This window comes from Barbus barbus (genome assembly GCF_936440315.1).
Source record: "Barbus barbus genome assembly, chromosome: 17".
Lineage (NCBI taxonomy): Eukaryota > Metazoa > Chordata > Actinopteri > Cypriniformes > Cyprinidae > Barbus > Barbus barbus.
The window spans coordinates 27,844,861-27,868,983 of record NC_136745.1 but is presented as its reverse complement, the minus strand read 5'-3'; the positions used below and the strand labels follow the sequence as shown (position 1 = coordinate 27,868,983).

The 24,123-nt window shown below is 36.0% G+C and overlaps 1 protein-coding gene across 1 annotated transcript in view; it reads right to left on the bottom strand.

The window, feature by feature from the left end:
• Nucleotides 1-24,123, bottom strand: part of LOC306883388 (5-hydroxytryptamine receptor 4-like) — a 118,229-nt gene that overhangs the window by 57,059 nt on the left and 37,047 nt on the right. The window contains exons 3-4 of the mRNA XM_079438595.1: nt 6,893-7,006; nt 1,378-1,578 (exon numbers count right to left, since the gene is read on the bottom strand). Of these exons, the coding sequence (XP_079294721.1) occupies nt 1,378-1,578; nt 6,893-7,006 (315 nt within the window). The remainder of the gene's footprint in view (nt 1-1,377; nt 1,579-6,892; nt 7,007-24,123) is intronic.

Genomic DNA, 24,123 nt, shown 5'->3' with positions numbered 1-24,123 from the left:
CGTTTCACAAGGAGCAACACTCGTTCATGAAACCTACAGCCTTTATGCACTGTCAGTCATAAACATATGCAAAACTGAACATAAGAATTGATTATCCATATGGTCACCACTGTGCCCTTGAGTGAAGCACTTAACCTCCGGCTGCTCCAGGGGATTTTCAGCGAAGTTGCTTTGCATAAAAACATCTGCTGCAACTGAGATTTTTTATCTTTTCTGGACTATCAAATATACCGATCCCTTGTAGGGATCCTTTCCTAAATAATGCATATATTTTCATGTATACAAAAAATAATAATTAAAATAATAATAAAAAAAAAAAAAAAAAAAAAAAAAAAAAAAATAATATATATATATATATATATATATATAAAAACAAATTTATATATATATATATATATATATATATATATATATATATATATATATATATATATATATATATATATATATATAAATTTGTTTTTATTTATTTGTTTATTTTTTTTGACAATATCTCTGGCTATCGTCGATACAAGATCATCATCTTTCGACGCACCCCAGCAAGAGGAGGTTATCACGGGGCAGACGACACGTTGCCTGTTATGTTGGGCTGCATTGTTGAGTGCAGTGGCACTGATATTTCACACACTTTAAGCTCTTTTATTTTATTTATGAACCGTTGGACTAACCGTATATATACTGTATATATATATATATATATATATATATATATATATATATATATTAAAATTAATACCTGTACTCAGAAAAGATCCATTATATTGTTCAGAAATGACAAAGTTTGTATTTCAAATAAATTACATTCTTTTGAATTATATTAATCAAAATATCCTGAATAAATAAATGACAATTTCCATAAAAATACACAACACTGTCAACATTGATTATAACAAAAAATGCTTTTAAACACTAAAAAAAAGGCTTGTTTTTTTCTCTCTCTCAAATGTTCTCTGCACCCATTAGCATCTCTTTGTGCTCCTCTAGTCTGAATACCCTTCTATTTACAAATTCTAAGTTGTCCAGCAATAACATGTTTCTCAGTCTTTTACATTTCACATATTTTGAACCGTTTGCCTGTTGCTTGACTTTAAGAGTTTATTAGGTTCATAATCACAGTGTTGGTGGACGATTTACTTGGCAAGGGACTTGTTGTGGCCACATAGATCGCCATGGAAACAGCATCCCTACACAGTCCGCAGAACTAAACTCTTAAGTGCTCGTCCTCTGTGGGGAAACAATTTACGGCTGCCATGACAACTGCATCCGCAGTCATGTGTCAAGACTATACGTTTATGGAATTTCAATTAATAGCACTTGATTCATACGCAACCAAGACGCCTCAGGAGAGTCCGGTAATGAAAGGGTGTTTGTTTTTACCTGTCGAGGGAGATGCAGCACAGGTGTAGGATGGAGGCGGTGGTCAGCAGCACGTCCAGAGAGGTGCGGACCAGGCAGAAGGTCTCTCCATAGATCCAGTTCTGATGGATCAGTTCTATGGCACCAAACGGCATCACCAGCACTGACACCAGCAGGTCAGCAAACGCCAGCGAGACGATGAAGTAGTTAGTTTTGATTTTCCTGCCGGAGAAACAAAAAGCATATGTTCATTTCTTCTTTTCTATGAATTCAGTTCTGCTCTGGCTTGATTAGAAATATTTTCATTGGCAAAACAGAAAAAACAGACAAAAGTGTGTCTAAAAATGTAACTCACTCATTATTAACTTCTTGTTTGTTGACCTGCTGTATAAAATCAATATCATATTTGAGATTGCGCTCATATGCTGATATTTGGGAAAACGGCACTTTTGCTTGTGTGATATTACTAAACCATATCATGGATTATGAATATAAAAACAAAAACCCATACAAGGATATTTTTTCCATATTTAATTATTATAATTTTTTTAGTTAGTAACATGACAAAACACAGTGACTAAAACGAAAATTAAATTTAAACTCTAAACTAAAATCTACTGTTAAGGTATTTAGATATATACATTTAAATGTATTATATATATATAAATTATACACTTAAATTAAATTAGATTTTGAATTTAAATATTGATATTTAATTGAAATATCTTATTAATTTGAACTCATCAATTAAAAAGCAGACATTGCAATTTCAAGCAAACTGAAAAACAGGTTGCACAAAATATATGAGTGCACAAAATATAATTATCAAAACATTTAATTGTATGGACTTGAATTGTTCACTGAATTAGAATGACTCAAATGTTCTTTATGTTCTCTTCTTGGAAATTTTAGGGAAAGAAGACATATCAAAAAAATGTGTCCATTTATAGATGAACTACCCCTTTAAATTCAATAATCAATGTAAACACAGCAGCTAGATAAGATGTGTTGTTGATGAGCAGAAATTCATAATCACTATCAAATCAGTTACTTGGAGAAAACAGTAATAAGATATCTGCTAAAGGAGTATGTGCTATGTGTGTGGTACAGTAGGTTGTTGATAGGTTGTCATAATGTTCGCTCCCCTTGAGACTCTCCAGAGCTCTGGGCACCCTATTAATGAATAATAAAACACTCGCTTGAGCTTCTGAACACACAGATCTATATATAGCTTAACGAGAAGAATTGATAGGCTCAAATCATTCTGTCACGTAACCATAACATGGCATAAAATCCGCATACCAGCTGCCTGTCAACAATATACACGTCTGAAAGAATGCAGAGAGGGCACTGATTGGCTTTCATGCACATTTGACGCCAATTTTGAAAAATGAAAAGCAACAGGCATCCGATAATTAAGCCATCAGATAGTGTGTCAGTATTTACAAATCCCTTTTGGATGCATCATTAAAGCAAAATGCCACCAGATGTTCCATTTGACCCTATGGAGGGCAGCCTATTTTAAAAGCATTTTTCATTACCGTCATGACATAACGTTTGGCGTGTGGCTCGCTCTAGTGACATTGAGAAATATAGATTATTTTTCCCATGACTTCTAGTTTCAGATAAGCATTACAAAAGTGGTGGAGTGGAAACATGCCCCTTCAGTGAAAGAATCTCGGTGGTATGAGACAGGATAAGCAATTTATAAATCAGAGGGAAGTATAGTATGTGAAAAAGAGGAAGGAATGTATGAAGTTGAGGAGATAAGAAGCCTCCAGGCTTGAGACACATCAGAGATCAACAACATTTACAGAGCTCCCTACACGCTTTCTTCTCTCCTTCACAGTACAATATAGTGTTCATAGGATACAAAATAATGTGCATGAACTTAAATGTCACGTTGCTATAAAATCTGCCATTATGCATATGAAACAAACATACAAACATACATATGAAAGGAACATCACTGTTCAAAAGTGTGGGGTTGGCAAGATTTTTAATTCTTTTGAAAGAAGCCTCTTCTCACCAAGGCTGGTTTCATTTAATCAAAAATACAGTAAAATAGTGAAATATTATTATTATTTCAAATAGCTGTTTTCTATTTAATAATGTTTAAAATGGAATTTATTAAGCTGAATTTTAAGCATCATTACTCCAGTCTTCAGTATCACATGATCCTTCAGAAATCATTAGAATATGCTGATTTTCTGCTTAGGAAATATTTTTTATGGAAGCTGTTTCAGGACGGTTTGATAAATAGGAAGTTTAAAAGAACAACATTTATTTGAAATGGAAGTCTTTTCTAACATTATATATGTTTTACTTTCACTTTTGATCAATTAAGCTTAATAAAATATTTTTTTTCTTTTAAAAAATAAATAATAATAAATCTTACTGACCCCTAACATTGTATTATTAATTGCTTATTACCCCCCCACACCCTAAAAAAATGTTTCACTACACATAGACAAGAACAAGAATAACAACTGATCCTTTTTAGTCTGACAAACTCATCTTGACATTACGAGAATGATAACGAAATCAACAACAACAGCGTAATTAAATGGGTAAATGGTCAAATGATGCAACCATATTATTTATTCATGCCTCAGTAGTCTGAGAAACCTGCATCTGTGCAGCTAGCTAGAACCTAAAAATACTTGAAATATCTATTAAAATAGAAAAGTTGCTTTGACATGCATTATTTTTTTTTTACTTGCTGTTACAAAAGTAGATACATTTTTGGGTTGTTGTGTCATCATTAAATATGGCACACACATTGAAAAAAGACATTGTGAGTTTGTTTGTTTGTTTTGTGTCCATGTAAAGGAAGTCAATGGTTACCAAAAATATTTGTTTGCAAAACTGGTTACTAACATGCTTCAAAATATCTTCTTTTACCTTCCACAGAAGAAGAAAAGTCATACAGGTTCAGACTGACATGAGGGTACGTAATTGATGACAAAACTATAACTGGCTGCCTCAGATATCCGTCTCTGGCAATAACAGTGGCTTCCTTAGAATTGCACATTCGTGATGATGTTGACACTTTCTACACAGGCTGAGATGATGGTGAGATGTGGGTGGAGATCTGGAACTTAAGCAAACAAGCACTGTTTTTTCCTGTCAGACATGGACTATTTCTGCTAATAAAGGACTCAGAGCTCCATTCATCTATCATTGATGCAAAAACAATTGCATAGTTTTCCACGAGCCCATGCAGCAGGACTCCAAAGGAGTAATTAAAAGCTGCTAATTACCCACTGAAATGAAACCCAAAGAGGCTATGTATAAGTGTTTATGAGCTGCTGAACTGCTAAACTTGAGCCTGGTTTCTCCCAAGGTTTTTTTTCCTCCATTCTGTCACAGAGGGAGGTTTGGTTCCTTGCCGCTGTCGCCTCTGGCTTGTTCAGTTGGGGACACTTCATTTTAGTGATTATCGTTAATTTGATTTAGCAGATACTATTTAAACTAAACTGAGCTAGACAATGACATCTCTGAACTCAATAATGAAATGCCTTAACTGAAAATTGAGTGTTTAATCTTATTTTTATGCATTACTGACACTCTATCCTCCAATTTGATACTGTTGAGTGCTTTGACACAATCTGTATTATTAAAAGCGCTATATAAATAAAGATGACTTGACTTGACTAAACTAATAAAAAAAATGCCCAGAGACACTGTTAAACAATGGTGAGCTTGTACACTCGATCTTAACAATTAACCATTACTCTGTGTATTCTGTGTCAAAGACAAGATCAAAGTGCCGGAGGAGTGATCAGACGGCCTATTTTAAGACATTTATCACTACCATCATGACATCATGACTCCCTCTTTGACACTACAAAGAGTTTCTAGGTAACCTGGATGAATGTAGATCATTTGTCTCATGACTTCAGAGATATCATGAAGAAAAAAACATACTGGTTCCTCCAGTCTGGAGAGATGAAAGAAACCTCCAGTAGGGGTGAGGGAAAAATCGATTCACATATGAATCGCGATTCGGTCTTATAGCGATTCGCATCGATTCACACATCGTTCTACAGAATCTCTAAAGGGACATGGCTAGCAGCCATTCTGTTACATAGAATTTCACTTAAAAACATAAACAGAGTAAGGAAAGATGACTGATAGGATGATGGCAAATGATTTGCAGATCCTGAGCAGCACTGACAAACATCTAATCTTGGAAAATGTGTAGTAAGTAAAAAAGTTACTGCTGCTCTGTAGTTTATGCACAGTACGTGTGCTCGCGAATCTTGAACATGAAAGTAAAAAGCGAGCGTGCATTCAAAAGCGATTTCAGTGCCCCGCATATTAATATGGCTCCCCGATACCCACAATTTATATGCAGCATAATTACCCAATGATATAACTGCAAGAGAAAGCATTGAAATATATTTTTTCCTCCCATCTTCCCTTTAGGGGTTCCGTAGTGCACAAAAAATTTGATGAAAAATTGTAAATCGTGATTAGAAATCAAAAACAATTGTGAAACGATTTTTAATCGAATCTGAAGGACCATGTGACACTGAAGACTGAAGAGTAATTCTGCTGAAAATTGCATTTGATATATTCAAATATAAAACTAATTTTAAATTGTAATATGTTTCACAGTATTATTGTTATTACTGTATTTTTGACAAAATAAATGCAGCCTTAGTGAGCAGAAGAGACTTTCAAGGGAAAAAAAACTCCTTCTCATCACCTACATACTTCTGAATGGTATTATAGGTCCTTATATTTTGGATAAAATATTAATCTTACAATTCACCATATTAGTCATATTGCATAATATAATATTTCTCACAATTTAGTGGACATAAAAGTATATGTTTTTTTATTATTATTAGTCCTCAGTGGATTTTCTATTATGAAAAACTTTTTTTTTCTTTTTCTAATCTGAATGTTTAAAACTTATTTTCATTAGTTTTTTCTTTTGCAGTATTGTTTCAGTCAGTCAGTGTACTGTATTTTTTTTATTTATTTTTTTTGCCAAAAGGTCACTTTTAGTCTTTTGTAAAATCCTTTAACCAACAAAGACATCCTCCTCCAGAACATTATGGATGTAATGAATTCTGTCATGTTTGAGGCATTCGCTGGTTTATAAACATCCCAATTAAAACAAATCATTCCATCTGTTTGACAAAATTACAAGAAAATCTGTTCACACAATATTAATAAACACATGTAAGCGAACCCAATCCCTCACTGAGCACTGAGTAATTTTAGCTCTTAATCTTTAATCCTGTTCTTTCTGAATAAAGGTTAAATGTCTTGATCTTTGCTATAGCTTATAACAGAAGCACTTGAATTCGGTTATTTGAGTTGATACCGCACAACAAGAACGGCCTGTGCCACTCAGCTATCGTTTAAACCCTGGAAAAGCAGAAAATATCCATCCAGTAAGAATTTCCTTGAAGTCATGTCAGTTCACTCAAGCTGCACAAATGAAATGCTAAAAAGGGCTGTTTTCCCCTGGGCTGACAGATAAGTGGAGAGCGGTAGGCGGAGATGGGCGGTTTCTGACCTGAGCTGCCGGTCTTTGCAGACGGCCACCATAACCAGCAGGTTGCCCAGGACACTCATGAGCATGACCAGTGACAGGAAGCTGATGAGAGCAATGCTCTTCGCCAACCCGTTGCTGTGGGAACAGAGAGAAGACACAGACTTAGTGAAAATCATTTGAATGTATGGAAAGATGAAAATACGAATAAGTGTCACAGTCTCAAAGGCGATTCAACAGGACTAACAATAGCACAGATATTTCAGTTCCAGGAGACATTACTGGTGCATCATTGTGAGCGAAGAAATGCTTTTAATTGTATATTTAATGCATTTAAAGTAAGTTTGATTGGCTAATTATTAAATGTTGACATTTAAGAAAGCTTTTTCCACCTCAATTCCCATGGAAACTGTGGCGTAAAGGCACTGGCCAGGAATAGAAAGCACATTGCCCACACAGTCTGACCAAAAAAGACAATTCCTCCTCATGAAAAGATAATTTCTTTAGGTTACCGATGACGTAGATCTCACAGACACTGTTTCTAATCATTGGTGGATCAATAATGATCAACAATTTCTGCCACATGCATCCGTTTCTAGTTTTAATTTACATTCAATTTAGATGTTACATTGCATTGTGAAAATCATGTTCTAGTATAGAGGCAAAAAAATCATCAAAATGCTTCTTGTACCTATAAACTCTAATGCAATTCTCTTCCGATGCAGTGTTTTCCCTCAAGATTGACACTGACTATATAATTGTAGGCTGAAGGCTGTTATTGTGACTGCAGGCGCGAGGAAGAGGTAACCCCCCACCGCACATTACAGACTAATGAACGGCAGGGAATTTGAGATAAAGAGCCGATAAACCGATAAAGAGTCAGTTCAACCACAGAGCGTTTGACACTTCTGTCGTTCAAGAGCTATAAAACTCTACCTGTCTAAAACATAATAGAAATCAGAACTGTTGTGTGGGTAATGCTTTATAGTATGTAGCAAGAAAGTATTTACTAATCATTTGCAAACTGTTAGTTTAAAGTAAATAGTTATAGTTACAAATAGTGTGTTGTTCAGTCATTGTCACAGTAATTATGTGTTATTGTTTAATTAGCTCATACGTAAAAATTAATGATAAAGACAATGCTTATTAATAGTTCTCACTTTAGATTAGGTCATGGAAAATCAGAAAATGCATTAAACAAACAATTATTGGATTGCATTTACTAATTAGCATGTTTCCAAATACATTATGCCCGTCCCAGCAGCTAAACATTAAACATAAACATATAAAAACATGTAAACCCAACATGTGTGCACGCTTAATATATTTGTAAACATTTTAAGAAACAATGAATATGAATGCAATTAATATCCAATAAAGATTGGTTTAACGCACTTAACTAATGACATTTTTCTGATGATCTGTGACCTAAAGTAAGAACTATTTATGGTTAATAAGTTGTTAACAAAGCATAAAAAATTCTATAAATATGAGCTTATTAAACTATATCACTATGATAATTACTGTGACAATGAATAAAGAACTCACTATTTGTAAATAGTCTATTAATGCATTAACTACAGTTTATAAAGTATTAATTATTTAGTTTGCAAATGATTTATAATGCTTTGTTACTGTATATTATATAGCGTTACCTTTGTGTTGACTTTTCTGTCACATCTAGTGAATTTGTTGTTTACAGAAAGAAATGAGTATAAATCAGAACTTTATGACCATTACTTAGATCTTTCACTTAGATTCATTATGATAATATATGGTTTGTTTCATAAGTTGATATAATCCTAGAGTGAGATACCGTAGGTTCATTTGGTGTGCTGTCCATTATGGCAGGGCTCCAGACTACTGGAGTAAAGAAAGAAAAATAAATAGACATGAATTTAATATTATAGGTGCTAAGAAATGAAGCAGGACATGCGGAGGAAGAGGAGGGGTGGCAGAACAGAAGAACTGTCTCTGAAATGAGGTAAGCAGTCCTTATATGTCCTTAAAATATGACTGAGAGGATTAAATAAACACACTCGTCTGAAACGAATCACTCTAAACCTAAGGTTTTGTTTTCAATTATTCAATCTGTTACAAATCCTTACATTAACACTTTGCCTGTTGCCTCTGTGAAAGCTTCTTGAGATATTTCAGTGACACAATTACTAACTTAAGACTTAGCGTCTGCCCCACTTTAACAGTCTCTCCAATCATGTCATCTGCCTCTGCCGTTTTCGATGCTTTTGAACCTATCAATCTCCAGGAATTGAAGGAGGTGATTGGCAAGCTTAAACCTTCATTCTGTTCTAGCGATATCATTCACCTGAGATTTTTTAAATTAATCATCAATTCAATTGGGCCTGGTTTGGTGTCTCTTATCAATAAGTGTCTCCAAACTGGCTCTGTTCCTGCCAGTCTTAAAGTCGCTACGGTCACTCCTCTGCTCAAGAAGCCTTCACTGGATTCCTCGGTCCTAAAAATTTTACCTCTTCCCCTGCACCTCTGACCTGTGGCCTTCCACAAGGCTCTATTTTAGCTCCCTCTCTATTTTCTCTCTAAATGCTACCTCTGGGCTCTATTCTGCGTAAACATGGCATGTCTTTTCATTTCTACGCAGATGATACTCAGATCTATTTACCAATCAAAAGAAACAATTCCACTGCGATTACTTCTCTTCTGCAATGTCTAGAGGAGGTTAAATCATAGCTAGCCCAAAATGTCCTCTTCCTAAATGAAGACAGGACTGAGGCAATTGTTTTCGTTCCCAATGAGAACTCTCAGTGTATAAGCCTTGAGTTAGAAAGTGTATCCGTTTTTAGATCCTCACAGGTTCGGAACCTAGGAGTTCTTGTTGACCAGCATTTAAAATTTGATAAACATATCTCTTCTGTTATCGGATCCAGTTTTTATCAGCTTCACTTACTGTCTAAAATTAAAGATTTTCTCACTCCTAAAATCTAGAAATGGCGGTTCACGCTGTTGTTACGTCTCGTCTAGATTGCTGCAATTCTTTATACTGCGGTATATCAAAGTGTCAAATTGCACGTCTTCAGCTTGTTCAAAATGCTGCGGCCAGACTTCTTTTAAAGTGTCGTAAACATGAACGCATCACCCCAGTTCTTAAATCCTTACACTGGTTGCTGGTTTGTCAGAGAATAGACTTTAAAATTATCCTCTTAGTATATAAATCCCTAAACAACCTAGCCCCTGTCTACCTCTCTGAACTTCTTCATCGCTACACTCCGTTCAGAAGCCTACGATCCTGTGACCAGGCTTTGTTGGTAGTCCCTCACGTTAGGCTTAACTGTAGAGGTGAGCGTGCATTTGTAGTGGCAGGGCCTCGACTTTGGAATGCCCTGAATCTAGAGATTAGAATGGCCCCTTCGCTGTCTGTTTTTAAGTCCCTGCTAAAAACGTATTTGTTTCCCTTAGTGTATTGACTACTGTGATATGGCCATTTTTCATTTTTAAACGGGTTGTATTAAATTTTTGTCGGGTCTGTTTTCTGTGTATGTGGTATAATCTGTAAAGCACTTTGGTCAGCCTGGTGGCTGCTGTAAATGTGCTATACAAATAAAATGAACTTGATATACAGCAATCATATTTAATTGCCCTCAGTCAAAGTCAAAAAGGAAAAACTGTTTTTGCTGAACAAGTCCTACATCCAATAAACTGTATATGTATGCGTCTGATAAAAACGTGGTATGATGAATTCAAATTCAGATGTGCTGGAGAACCAGCAGAGCCAAGACATAAAACAAACATTATTCCCAAGAGGAGACAGATATTCACCACTCGAGACATTATGAGTATTGAGCACAGAAATGACCCTCCTATGGTTTTAGTATAGGACCCGGTATAAATAGTGCATTGCATTAGAGTTTTTGTTTTCACAAAGTGACATAGTCGTGTCTGTCTCTTTTCAAAGCTTTTTGTCTTTTAATAACCCTTGTAGTATGAGGCATGTTAAGATTGTTATTTTCTCATGTATCCATTCATATGTTCATCACTCATGTCAATAACTTGAGCTAGTCTTGCTCACTGAAACCTGCATGGATACATTTACAATACTGCGATATAAACAATAAAGCAAAATCTCTCATTGTCATTAGGTTTTAAACCTATACTGTGCCTCTTTTGCAAGTTTTATTCCCCACATCAGGATTTCTTATACTTTATTTTAAAAAGGTATTTTTACCATGTACTAATAAAGTGATGTCAACGTCTCAACGTGTTCTGTAATTTTTGTAAGCCTATTTCAGTTTCAACAACAATTTGGTAAACTAATTTTTTATCTTTGGCTCAAAATATACAAACCCGATTCCAAAAAAGTTGGGACACTGTACAAATTGTGAATAAAAACAGAATGCAATGATGTGGAAGTTTCAAATTTCAATATTTTATTCAGAATACAACATAGATGACATATCAAATGTTTAAACTGAGAAAATGTATAATTTTAAGGGAAAAATAAGTTTATTTTAAATTTCATGGCATCAACACATCTCAAAAAAGTTGGGACAAGGCCATGTTTACCACTGTGTGGCATCCCCTCTTATTTTTATAACAGTCTGCAAACGTCTGGGAACTGAGGAGACAAGTTGCTCAAGTTTAGGAATAGGAATGTTGTCCCATTCTTGTCTAATACAGGCTTCTAGTTGCTCAACTGTCTTTGTCGCATCTACCTCTTTATGATGCGCCAAATTTTTTCTATGGGTGAAAGATCTGGACTGCAGGCTGGCCATTTCAGTACCCGGATCCTCCTCCTATGCAGCCATGATGTTGTAATTGATGCAGTATGTGGTCTGGCATTGTCATGTTGGAAAATGCAAGGTCTTCCCTGAAAGAGACAGCGTCTGGATGGGAGCATATGTTGTTCTAGAACTTGGATATACCTTTCAGCATTGATGGTGCCTTTCCAGATGTGTAAGCTGCCCATGCCACACGCACTCATGCAACCCCATACCATCAGAGATGCAGGCTTCTGAACTGAGCGCTGATAACAACTTGGGTTGTCCTTGTCCTCTTTAGTCCGGATGACGTGGCGTCCCAATTTTCCAAAAAGAACTTCAAATTTTGATTCGTCTGACCACAGAACAGTTTTCCACTTTGCCCCAGTCCATTTTAAATAAGCCTTGGCCCAGAGAAAACGCCTGTGCTTCTGGATCATGTTTAGATATGGCTTCTTTTTTGACCTATAGAGTTTTAGCCGGCAACGGCGAATGGCACGGTGGATTGTGTTCACCGACAATGTTTTCTGGAAGTATTCCTGAGCCCATGTTGTGATTTCCATTACAGTAGCATTCCTGTATGTGATGCAGTGCCGTCTAAGGGCCCGAAGATCACGGGCATCCAGTATGGTTTTCCGGCCTTGACCCTTACGCACAGAGATTGTTCCAGATTCTCTGAATCTTTGGATGATATTATGCACTGTAGATGATGATAACTTCAAACTCTTTGCAATTTTTCTCTGAGAAACTCCTTTCTGATATTGCTCCACTATTTTTCACACTGCCACTCTGAGAGGCTCTTGTTATACCCAATCATGTTGCCAATTGACCTAATAAGTTGCAAATTGGTCCTCCAGCTGTTCCTTATATGTACATTTAACTTTTCCGGACTCTTATTGCTACCTGTCCCAACTTTTTTGGAATGTGTAGCTCTCATGAAATCCAAAATGAGCCAATATTTGGCATGACATTTCAAAATGTCTCACTTTCAACATTTGATATGTTATCTATATTCTATTGTGAATAAAATATGTTTATGAGATTTGTAAATTATTGCATTCCTTTTTTATTCGTAATTTGTACAGTGTCCCAACTTTTTTGGAATCGGGTTTGTAATTTAGAACTGTGCAATTGTTAACAAGATTGCTGCCACAACTGATACAATTCAATTTAGAGAAATGGAATTAGGCCAAATTAGATGTAAAATATTTTTACATCTTGTGTTTTCTTTTCATTCCACTACCCTGCATCTTGCCTTTTTGAACAGAAAAATGCATTCTGTGTGAACAGCCCTTAAGGCTGCATGACCAATATACAGCATGTGACAAAATATGTGACAAACACAGTTTTTGTCAAGCTACAGAGCTACACACTGGAAGAAGAATCAGAAAAAAGGTACAGTCACTACTCTTGTCATGGTACTAAACATGTACTACAATTTTACAAAAAGTAAAAAAGAAAAGAAGAAGCAGCAGAACAGTACATATAGGTAATATATCAAACCAAGTGGCAACAATTCTCCTTATGTCAGGAATACACCACACAACTTTTAAAATCCGAACACATTTTAAACACAAGGCATCAAAAAGAACCGATTCAAAAGAATGATTCGTTCATGAACCAGACATCACTCCGGGACATTTACCCGAGGCTGTGGATTACAGATAATAATGTTGTAAACAATATTTAGTTTCTTGCCCAGACCAATTGTTTCACATCATAAGACCTTGATATATGATCAGGAGCCACAGGTATTCATTATTTTTTTGACTGGTAGCCATTGATTTTTTGGTATTTTATGAATCACCAAGGACCACGGTTTCAGCTAAAAATCTTATTTACTGTAAAGAAAAAAGTCACCAACATCTTGGATGGTCTGAGGGTGAATAAATGAGCAGCAAACTTTCATTTTGGGTGAACTATCCCTTTAAGTTCACACAGATGTGCTGGCGGAGTAAATTGCAGGTCAGTTGTAGTTCATCAAATTAAATCAAACTATGAACATGATCCAGGCCCAATTTTGGCAAGCAGGAATTGTCACAATACTTTTTTTTTCAATTTTGAAAAGTATATCACTTGTTTTTTAAGACCTCAAAAATAATTTGCATATAGTTTTTAATATGTATGAATGCAATGCAATGACAATGCAATATCTGTTCTCCCAGCGCTGTGGAATGTTTAATCTGTATTGATTGAGGAAATCAGCAAAAGAGCAGAAACCTCAGAGACACCAGAACCAATGGCTGCTTGCTCGGTATTATGCATGGTGTGTGTGTGTGTGTGTGTGTGTGTGTAATGACTGGTGAAACCTTTGACCCCGAGTATGTAATTGAACTGAGGCTGCAATCAGAACATGCCGGCTCAATCAAAGCACTCAGTGAGCTGACCTTAGGCCATTCGGTACACGCTGTCCCTTTGGTTGGCTTTCACTGCAAAACACCACATTTCTAGACAGCATGATGGAATGCTTTATAATTACTCATTTAAATTAATTAAAAGCTTTTGTGTCACAAGTGCATATCATATGAGTCTTCAAAGGGCCTTGATGTAAAACTATCCATTTAACCATGAGTTATGACAAACTAAATACAGAAGAAAATTCAATAGTGTCAATAATTACATATATATTAATAATATTAATATTACTAATAAATAAAGAAAATTCAAACTTTGAAGGTTTACCTTTCATCTCATCTAACTTTTAAGACACAATTTCGAATTGAAAGAGAAGGTTTGAAAACTTCAAGAAAGCAAGTTAGTTCTTGCTTTCATAACTTTTAAAATATACGTGAAATAAACATCGGTGTTGATATTCAGAACTACAACTAAAACTAAAGCTAAAAATTGTTTTTGGCAATTGAAATAAATCTGAAATAAAATAAAGTATAAATATTAAATGAAAACTTGAATGAAAATGGTACATGCTTTTTTATGTATAAATAAGTTAAAGTAAAACAGAAATAAAAATTACAGGAAAAAAAAAACAGAAAAATGACAAAAGAACATCTTTACTAAAAACACTAAAATTAAAATAAAATCTTAAATATAAAAATAAAACCTAATTTAAAATATTAATAATGCTATAAGAATATATATATATATATATATATATATATATATATAGGGGTGCACATAAGTAGTCCGCATGTCCGCATGCGTGACCAAAATTAAAAATGTGCTGTGTAAATAAGTTCTGACAGCGTATTTGCGTACCGACATGGTTGACAGCTGTTAATACACAATTACCATTTTAGATCGTCAAGCTGTACTGTATAAGATTTCTACTCATAATCTTGGCTACCCGCTGCCGTTTTCAAAGCAAAACATTCACTGACATCAGCAGCGCTCAACCCAGAAGCGCATATACTTACTTGTCGGCAACCCGCTAAAATAAAAGCTTGCTGATTTTACGTTTGAAAATGATGAAAATTCAAATTAAAATAATAATAAAACAAATATTACCATTTTATTTTTTAAGTTTACTATAAAATTGTATTTGTATATAATACTCCCTTTTTATTTTAAAATAAAATAGTATTATCACACTTAATTATTTAGTTGATTATTTTTAGTAAAAAAATAAAATAAAAAAGTGCAATAATATTATCACTATTATTAATACATTTTATATAGTTATATTGTATGGGTCACGCTACATGTCGTGGCCCATGTGAGGACCAAACCAAATCTCTAGGTTCTCATATGAACCAGGCTGAAAAACTTATGTGCATCCCTGTGTATAAATAAACCCAGACTATATATTATAAGGTCCAAAGGTTAAAGTGAACACCTGAGAAAAGATGATGCCAACCCCTCAGATGACTTCAGAGGATGCCAATGCTTAGACAACATACAGAATTACCCAATTTTGCCATAAGTCAAACATATTAAGGTTCTGCAATATATAAATATATTGTGTAAACTTAAATTCCTGTAGAGCTCCTTTGCAACGATTAGTATTGTAAAAAGCGCTATACATATAAACTTGAATTGAATTGAATTAAAGGTTATTGAATACTTGTGACACATGCTCCTGATTTTCCGAAAGCAGAAGACAGGCTGACATGTGCTGTGAGTCAGTGGAGGGACTTTGACTTGAATGGTCTATCTGCAATATGATGTCATGTAATTAGGCTAAATGATACTCAAGTCTTAGTTTCCTTTTTAGTGTGAGCGTCGTGTCAAACATTCCAGACTTGAGACTGAACTCTAAGTGAAAACGTGCTTTTTCCTGAGAACAATGGCAGCAGATCAACTTAAACTGAAGTCCTCCTCAATCTACTTCTTATATAACAAACTGTTTATTATATAATTGCAAGTTTCATAAACACCACTATTTTAACAAACTATTACTTTCCCCGGTAAAAGAAAACCTGTCTAAAATATTGAGGCAGCCAAAAAAAGGGAACCGTGATCTTGCTAAAATCTCTGTTTTATTTATTACATACAGAGTCATTTAACGTCAGAAAGAGAAGTTCTTCAGCCCTGTGTATTTTTTCTCCTGAAAAAATATCCACTAAAAAGGACAAATACTGGTGAAAAAACACAGATCTCTGAAGCCCAGCACTGCAGACCTGAAAACCAGACGTTTCAAGCGGTCATGTTGTCTGGCACGTCACGTATTCAGCCCTACCTGTTGTTATTCAGTTGCTAGTGATGTGAAGGTTGGAAGGAAATTTGTCCTCAATTGCCGGGAAAGTGCCCAAGAGTCAAAGCGCTGACAATCTAAACTTGAACTAAGGCCCTTCATTTTCATTAATTCTCTGTGCAAACAGGCATCAGCGTGTTCTGATTCACAGCAACACTCGTGAAGGACAAATATGCTGATTAAAGGCACAAAGTGCACGGTGTGAATTTACCGAGATCAATGAACAATTGACCCTCGCAGAAGTAGCCATTTGCAATTCTAAATGTGCAACGGTGAAGTGAATTCTCCTAATAAACCGTAATATGGTCAGAATCTGTGAATTTTTTAATTAAACAAACTAACTTTCAGATAGCCATTAACTCTTGCAAGGTACAGTGTGAATATTGAATGACTTTAAAACATGGGTTTTGATCACATGGCTCTAAAATCTTAAACTGCTTCATTTAAATGTATTTAGTGCAACTTTTTCGATGGTCTTCAAGTATTTTTCCCATTCTTTTATCTAATAGTGATTTAAAAAAAAGTTAAGAGTGATATATTTAAGAATATATACATTATATCTTTAAGAAGAACTACATCAAATCAAAACAATGGAGAAATATAACAATATAAAACTGTTGATTTAAAGATGATAACTATATATCCAACCAGCTACAAGGAGAATAACCATACATACATAACCAAACAAACAGGTAAATAAAAATTAGACAAAATGACAAAGGTATAAGACTGTGTACTTAACGGCTTAATGAGGGGAAAGAAAAAGGAATATGTGCATATATATAGGAGTTTAAGGGAGTGGGCGGAGCTAAAGAGCTCTTTTGGCATTCTTTGCTCACTGCGACTCTGATTGGTGGAATTTTCCATACAGGATTATGGGTAATGTAGTTTTTCACCATGAATTGCACTATTAAACATGATTATTTAAAAAAAAGTTAAATTAATGCAAACACGTGGGTTCAACAAAAGCATATACAACAGGTCTGTCTTTAAAGATTTATCAGATATTGTTGAAAATCAATGGAGTTGATGAATGAATGGAGTTTTTCTTCCGAAACCTAACTGTTGCGCTCTATTGTAAAGCGTTATATGCCTTTGTTTTCTTAAAATATCCTCACCGGGATTGCCTAAAAATGTCTGGGTTTTGGCTTTGCTTCCCTATTGTTTTCATTCTTGCTGAAGGCAATGACTGAAATGTAGTTTGACCAATAGCATGCAAGCATTGTACATACAGTCTTGGCCAATCATGGCACACAAAGGCAGGATGTACAGAAAATGGTCAAAACAATGCAAATAGGCATACATTTAATGTATGAGGACTGTAGAGAGAATTTTTGGGGGTAAACACAGACATATCCTGCTTGGGATTTCTAAATTGCCTAAAATGTCCAAGAAAGAGAGGATGTATGGTCACCTTAAGTAATGAGAAAACGAATGGGATTTTTACATCTGGAACCTAAATATTGCACTCTACTTCAGTCCTGCCACAGAGAATGATGGGATATATACAGTAGTTTTGTCACATAATCCTGACACCTCATAAAGCATATAAATTAATAATGTTTCTAGCATTCCATACAGTACACAATAAGCTAAATTGTAGAGTTAATATTGACAAAGTAAATTAAATTATGGCCCACCATAATTCTTTCATTGTCATGTCCCCAACTAAGAAAGCCAGATGCATTTTCCTTCACCTTGCAAACTTTGCCCAAAGCAAACTTTGGAAAACATCTTGCAATTTATTCTGTCACGCCGCCCCAACAAATCCTACACTGCTAGCTGTGGCCCTTGCTTATTCTTATTTCCTATTTGACAATTGCCCCTATTCTCTCCAAGACCAATAAGTGAGCAGACACCCTGCAGAATCAGAGAGAGACCAGCAGTGACCAAGCCGAACAAATCATCCGTGGCTCTCATAGCTTCCATAGTGACTATGCATTAGATATATTCCACAGGCCAGTGAGATTCAGACCTCATTCGGCCATTGCAAACAGAATCATACGAAAGGCCACACACACAATGTGCACGACCTTCAACACTGGGAGCGAGGGCAAATACTCTTGACATACAGTAAATCAGTGTAGATTCTATATAACACATGCTATAATATAATAAAGCAAAGTGTTTTAAAGGATATAAATTCAGTCCCTTCAAGGTTGTTGATTACATGATCTACATCAGGCTGGTTTCACTGGAGCTATTTGCTGAATTCCTGAAGTATTTCAGGTGAATGAGAAAATACACACGAGACCAAGATCACACTTGAGGAGCGCAAATACGAAGGCTCGCTTTCCATACATCTAAGGTGTGATATAATTTCCCAAACGCCATTTGCAGATGAACACTGCGCATCCCTGAATGAATACAGCATCTCAATGGAATTGAATTGCTTCTATCTCATCCAATAGGCTCGCTTTGGGAAACGTGTTTCCTGGTTATTATAAATCAGAATTTATTTATTTTTTCATCCCGTTCTGTGGATTGACAGCAATTAAATGGGAAATCTGTTAATAACTTGCACCTGGGAATGGGTCGGGCTACGTGTCAGTCGTGCTTTTTCTAAGGGCACATGTGACTCTTCCATCCGTGAGGACAAAAGGATGAATGTGAACGAGTACGGATCTCCAAAGGATGACTGGCATGAAGTCAAATGCGGATCATTTAGGGCTTGTAAGCGTCATATTTCTGGGTAATTTATAGGCATTTGCAGATGTCATGTCATCAACGCTGAACGTATGTAGAGGGCTGTCAGAAACCTTTACACTTGATGAGGTGTTTGAAAACAAGTCAAAGCTCAGCTTTTCTCCCTATTTTGACACGTTAGATTCATTTGAAATAAGTAAATGGGTGTGTGTGTGTGTGTGCAGCAGAGTATAGATTTATGTACTGCTGTAGACATACTGGGCCATTCTTCTTGTCATGCTGAGTAAAAGCGTGCTCCAAACCCTCAGTGTTATCTGTGTTACGTATAACATCCATTTAGAGATAAGCTGAAGGGAAGACGTGTTAATAAATCTGTGTTCTCTGGATCACCACACATGATTAAAGCACAGATTCTAAATTATAAGGCCAGATTTGTTATGAAAATTGTGTATAATTCACCAGTTAAAAGGATACTCCACCCCAAAATTTTAATTTTGTCAATATTCACTTACTCCCATGTCGTGTAAAAGCTTAGTTTGTCCTCGGAACACAATTTAAGATAGTTTGGATGAAAACCGGGAGTCTTGTGACTGTCCCATTGACTGCATAGTAAATTGAAATGTCAAGGTCCATAAAAGTATAAAAAACATCGTCAAATTAGTCCATCTGCCATCAGTGGTTCAAACTGAATTTTATGAAGCAACGAGAATGCCTCCGATGGACACAAAGTGCGTACGCTATTCTCTGTCATCAGTAATGCATGGATATGCTGTTTCCGCACAAATCAGCGTAAATAAACGTCCAATACGTATTGATGCGATACTGATGACAGAGAATAGCGTACGCACTTTGCGTCCATCGGATGCTCTTCAAAATGGCGCTTTTTTGAAAAGGCATCAAGTTTGTTTCATTGGCCGATCCGAAGAAGAAAAATAAATGTGCTCAACAATTTGGGATGAAGTGGGTTTACAATAATGATCTGAACAAACCACTAGAGATTTTACAGTACATTAAAGGGATAGAGCCAAACTATAAGATCAGAATATCATCTTTTGACTTGAACCAGTAAACCAAAAACACCCTAGAAATCACTTAGCAAAGCCCTGGAAGGCATCCAAAACACCCTCACATCGTAGGCGAACACATCAGAAAAAGTAAAAACTATCATTTTAACACAGAAGCCTACATTAATCATGTTGCATGAGACTACAAAGTGATATGTAGTAACTAAACTAAATCATTCCTCCAAAAACAGCATCAAAGACTCGCTGCTGTTTGTTTCTGACCATTTTATCATTAGTTCAGCTAGAAATCTCCAGGGCGAGGTGGACTACGTGCCCGACCGGATTTGTGGCTGCAGAGCAGATCCAGTAGTAATCCAAGAAAGCAGGGCTCCCGCTTGAGCAGAACTGGGTTTTCCCGTCCCCTGAGGCCTTGCTCTGACCGCTCCGAGCCGCTGGAGAAGAGCCAGCTCACACCGAGGTGCCCGCTTTCTGCTCCGTCTGCCTCGGCTAACACAGAAATGTATGTAAAACACCAGAGACAGTGCACCTTAAGTTATAGTGATCATATACATGCATAAGCAGGGCTAGTCTTGTGTAACACAAAATTAAATTGTATTGTATTGTATGGAACGTTTCAAAAGGGAACATGAACTGTGCATGACTTCTCTCCACCGCATCTCATTAAGAGCGAGTCAGATCAGATCGTCTATATCACCCCGCTCATAGCAGCAGTTCACAGGTCACTTCAATAGTAAAGTTCACAACAGCGGGGTAATTTGCAGGTTGAGTTGCAAGGATCAAAAGGCCGTGGCAATTCTAAAATAGCATGTCTGAACATGTTCAAGCTGAGAAAGGAAAGAAGAGCATCCGCTTGTCTGAGTCCTTCATTCTCATTTAATGTACGCTTCAAGGCATCTTGTCCACTTTGGGCTGTGTGCTCTTTTACAAAATAACTTCTACTAAAACGCTTTTCACACTGCCATGACGTTATTTTTTTCTATTTCAAAAACAACAGTGGACAATATCTGCATTGCAGAAGAATTCTGTCATTTTTCTGAAGCATCGTTTTCTCCACATATCAAATTGCATGTCGTGTGGAAATGACATTTTAAAAACTTTTGAAATAAAAACCTGACTCGTTTGTGTGGATAAAGACAATTTCATGCTTGCATTTATTATTATTATTAGACGCTTTTATCCAAAGCGACTTACAAATGAGGACAACAGAAGCAATCAATTGTAGTATTAAAACAACTAAAAACAGATCCAAAACTAAAAGCTAAAACTATATAAATACTACCTATACACATTTTAAAAATAAAGAAATTAAATAAAAATGACAAATGCATACAACAAAATTTCAAAAATTAATATTTAAATGAAAAAACAAAAAATAAAAACAACTAATTTCTTACAGTAAGAAATGGTTATAAAACTGAAACAGAAGTGAAACAAGTAGTAGAAAAGAGGAGAAATCAAAAACGATACTTATATCCTTTGCCGGTGTCCCAGCCTGGTGGAGTCGCACGGTAGAGTCGATGGTCTTTACACTCTTCAGTCATCACATGAGGAGGCCTTCACACGACCGCTTGCCGCGGTAAACTAAGCTTTTTTTATGCCCATCTAACAAAATACTAACTGAATTTAGCTGGACACACTTTCCTTATTTTTTCACAACAAATGGCCAAGCAAGTGCAGACACTGACAAGATACTCGATACAGAACGAGACCAAATGCGATATCAGCACGTCTCCACACAGTAAACAAAACAAGCGTTTTCTAGCAACGACAACTGCGCTAAACAATAATGAGACAAGTGCATAAAGACTGCTTCGCTCAAAGAGTATTTCTTTACACTGTTTTCTGCTGGCGCTTGAACACACTTTCCTTATTTTTTCATTCAACAATAAAAAATATTATTTTGTTTCTTTATTTCCTTCATACATCTCATATTTCACCTTAAGCTCGTTACTAACACTGTTGTATCCTTATTAACCAAGTATACTAACTAAATAACTTTTGATAAAATTTTCATGAAGGGAAACTGTTAGTCATCATGTATGCCACAAACAGTTAACTTGTGCAAAACCATTTTAAAAAAAAGGTCTGGGAGAAGGGTAAAAAAAAAAAAAAAGTAGTAAATAAATAAATAAATGTCATTGCAAAAACTCTCCAAAACTGTCCAGTGTGATCTGTAAATAAAATAAAAATATTAATAAAAAAATATTTTTTTTTAACTCAACCCCTGGGAAATAGTGCCTCAATTATACTGAAACACCCATTATCAAAAATTCAACTCAATCTTTGTGCACACTGGAATTTACCTCCTACAATGACGCAGACGACAGACTCTAATGAAAAAATGATGGTCTTTATTCTGCAGTGGTACCATCATTCTTTCTAAATTTATGCCTGCTCTGATTAATGTTACCACATGATGAAAGTCTCAAAACACAACATCAAAGAATTCCTCGTCTAAGCATGCCAAAGACCCGGAATAACCTCTGCTGTCTTCTTCAGCATAAACTGCAGTCATTTCCAAGACAGTCTGGATTATTCAAGAGAAATGCTGATCCAGACTGCCGTCCACAGTGACAGAGATAGAGACATTCTGCAGATAATCTACTCAGAGGAGGAGGATATTGCCATGTGATTTGTTGTGATATCGAGCACACGGTGATATCCGCGATGTTTGCCGGTATGAATGAAAATGTTTGGAGAGACGTTTGAAATGTTTGAAATGCGTCCTCCACGATGAAGTGTTACGCTGCGGGTGCAGTGATGATCACACACTCAGACTGCGGTGTTGTAACCCCCCATAACGGGGGATTTGACAGCTTTGTTAGACATGCTAGAACCCCGACTCACCGAGAGATGGTTTGCCGCCGGAGCTTGTCTTGCATTACCCATACTTTCATTTGGTTTGTAAAGTTCCTGAATGAATCTCCCTGTCTTTTTCTCATATTTCAAATTTCAGTAGTGGAATTTAAAACTACTTCCTTCCACCACAGCTGAGCCCAAGCCTCTGTTACTAATTCAAAAACTAGTAACGAAGGAATGTTGAGCTGCTTTATTGAAAGCTTATTGCTTTACTGTATTAAAAGCTTACTGTATTATGTAGAGTATAATGAGAGAGAGATGGGCTGAGTGAGTGTGATTACCTGCGTCTGATACAGCATTCATTCTTCAGCTCAATCTCATATTCACAATAAAATATTAGTTTGAATGTCCGTTGAGGAAAGCATATCTTTGTCGCATTATCCTTTCATCTGTTAAGGGTGATTTCCGATGACAGTGCTGTTCAGTGCATTTGTTATCTGCATCTTACAAGGTGTTGTTGAAAGTAAAAATAACTTCCTTGTTTACAACCCTGTTTCAGTCTCTTTCAAAATAAAAGTATTTGCTACTAACTCATAAAGGCAGTCTCTTATCACCATCTGATGGCGGAACAATGCAAATTCCAGAAGAACTGATCGAGGCGAGGCTGCTCTCAGTGGGTTCATGAGTGCTGAACGTCTCCAAAAACGTCAAAGCCAATTATCTAATACATGTTATCTTTATAAATATACAGCATATTTGAAGTTTAAATAACTACGTTCTTGCCTAAAAACATTCAGTGACACAAAAACTGTAGTATTTGTAAAATTATAGTGGGTTTGGTTGTTCACCATGACAGTTGCTGTGAGAAATGCCTCAAGCGGAGTGATACAAATGGTGAAACAAACTATCAGACGACTGAAAAGACCTCTCAGCTATCAGATTCAAGGACCAGAAGTAACTGTTTGATATAAAATTCCTCTGACATTCATAAATTATCAGTTATTATTAAAACCATTACGCCTTTACTCAACACTCTGAGCGTAAACATAAATATAACAGCACAGTAACACTTCACTGACAACAACATGAAGACCACTGGACCCTGAGTGATGAGGAATACACACTAAGTGCTATTTATAAGCATCATTACTGTGTTGTTTAGTGCTGTGAGACTCCAGTGATGTTACAGGACACTGAGGGTTTGTAAGCAGATACCGGAAGAGAGAAATCTGATGCCAACATTGGAAACTCATATTTCCTCTGTCCTGCTGAGCAAACAGGCCCAACATCCTCAGGAGACCTTCAAGTCCCCTGATACTGAAGTAGATTCCCCAGAAATCCCAGAGAGACTGCATTCCTGTAATTTCTAAGGGAAGCAGTGCATTTACAGCAGTGACATATCAA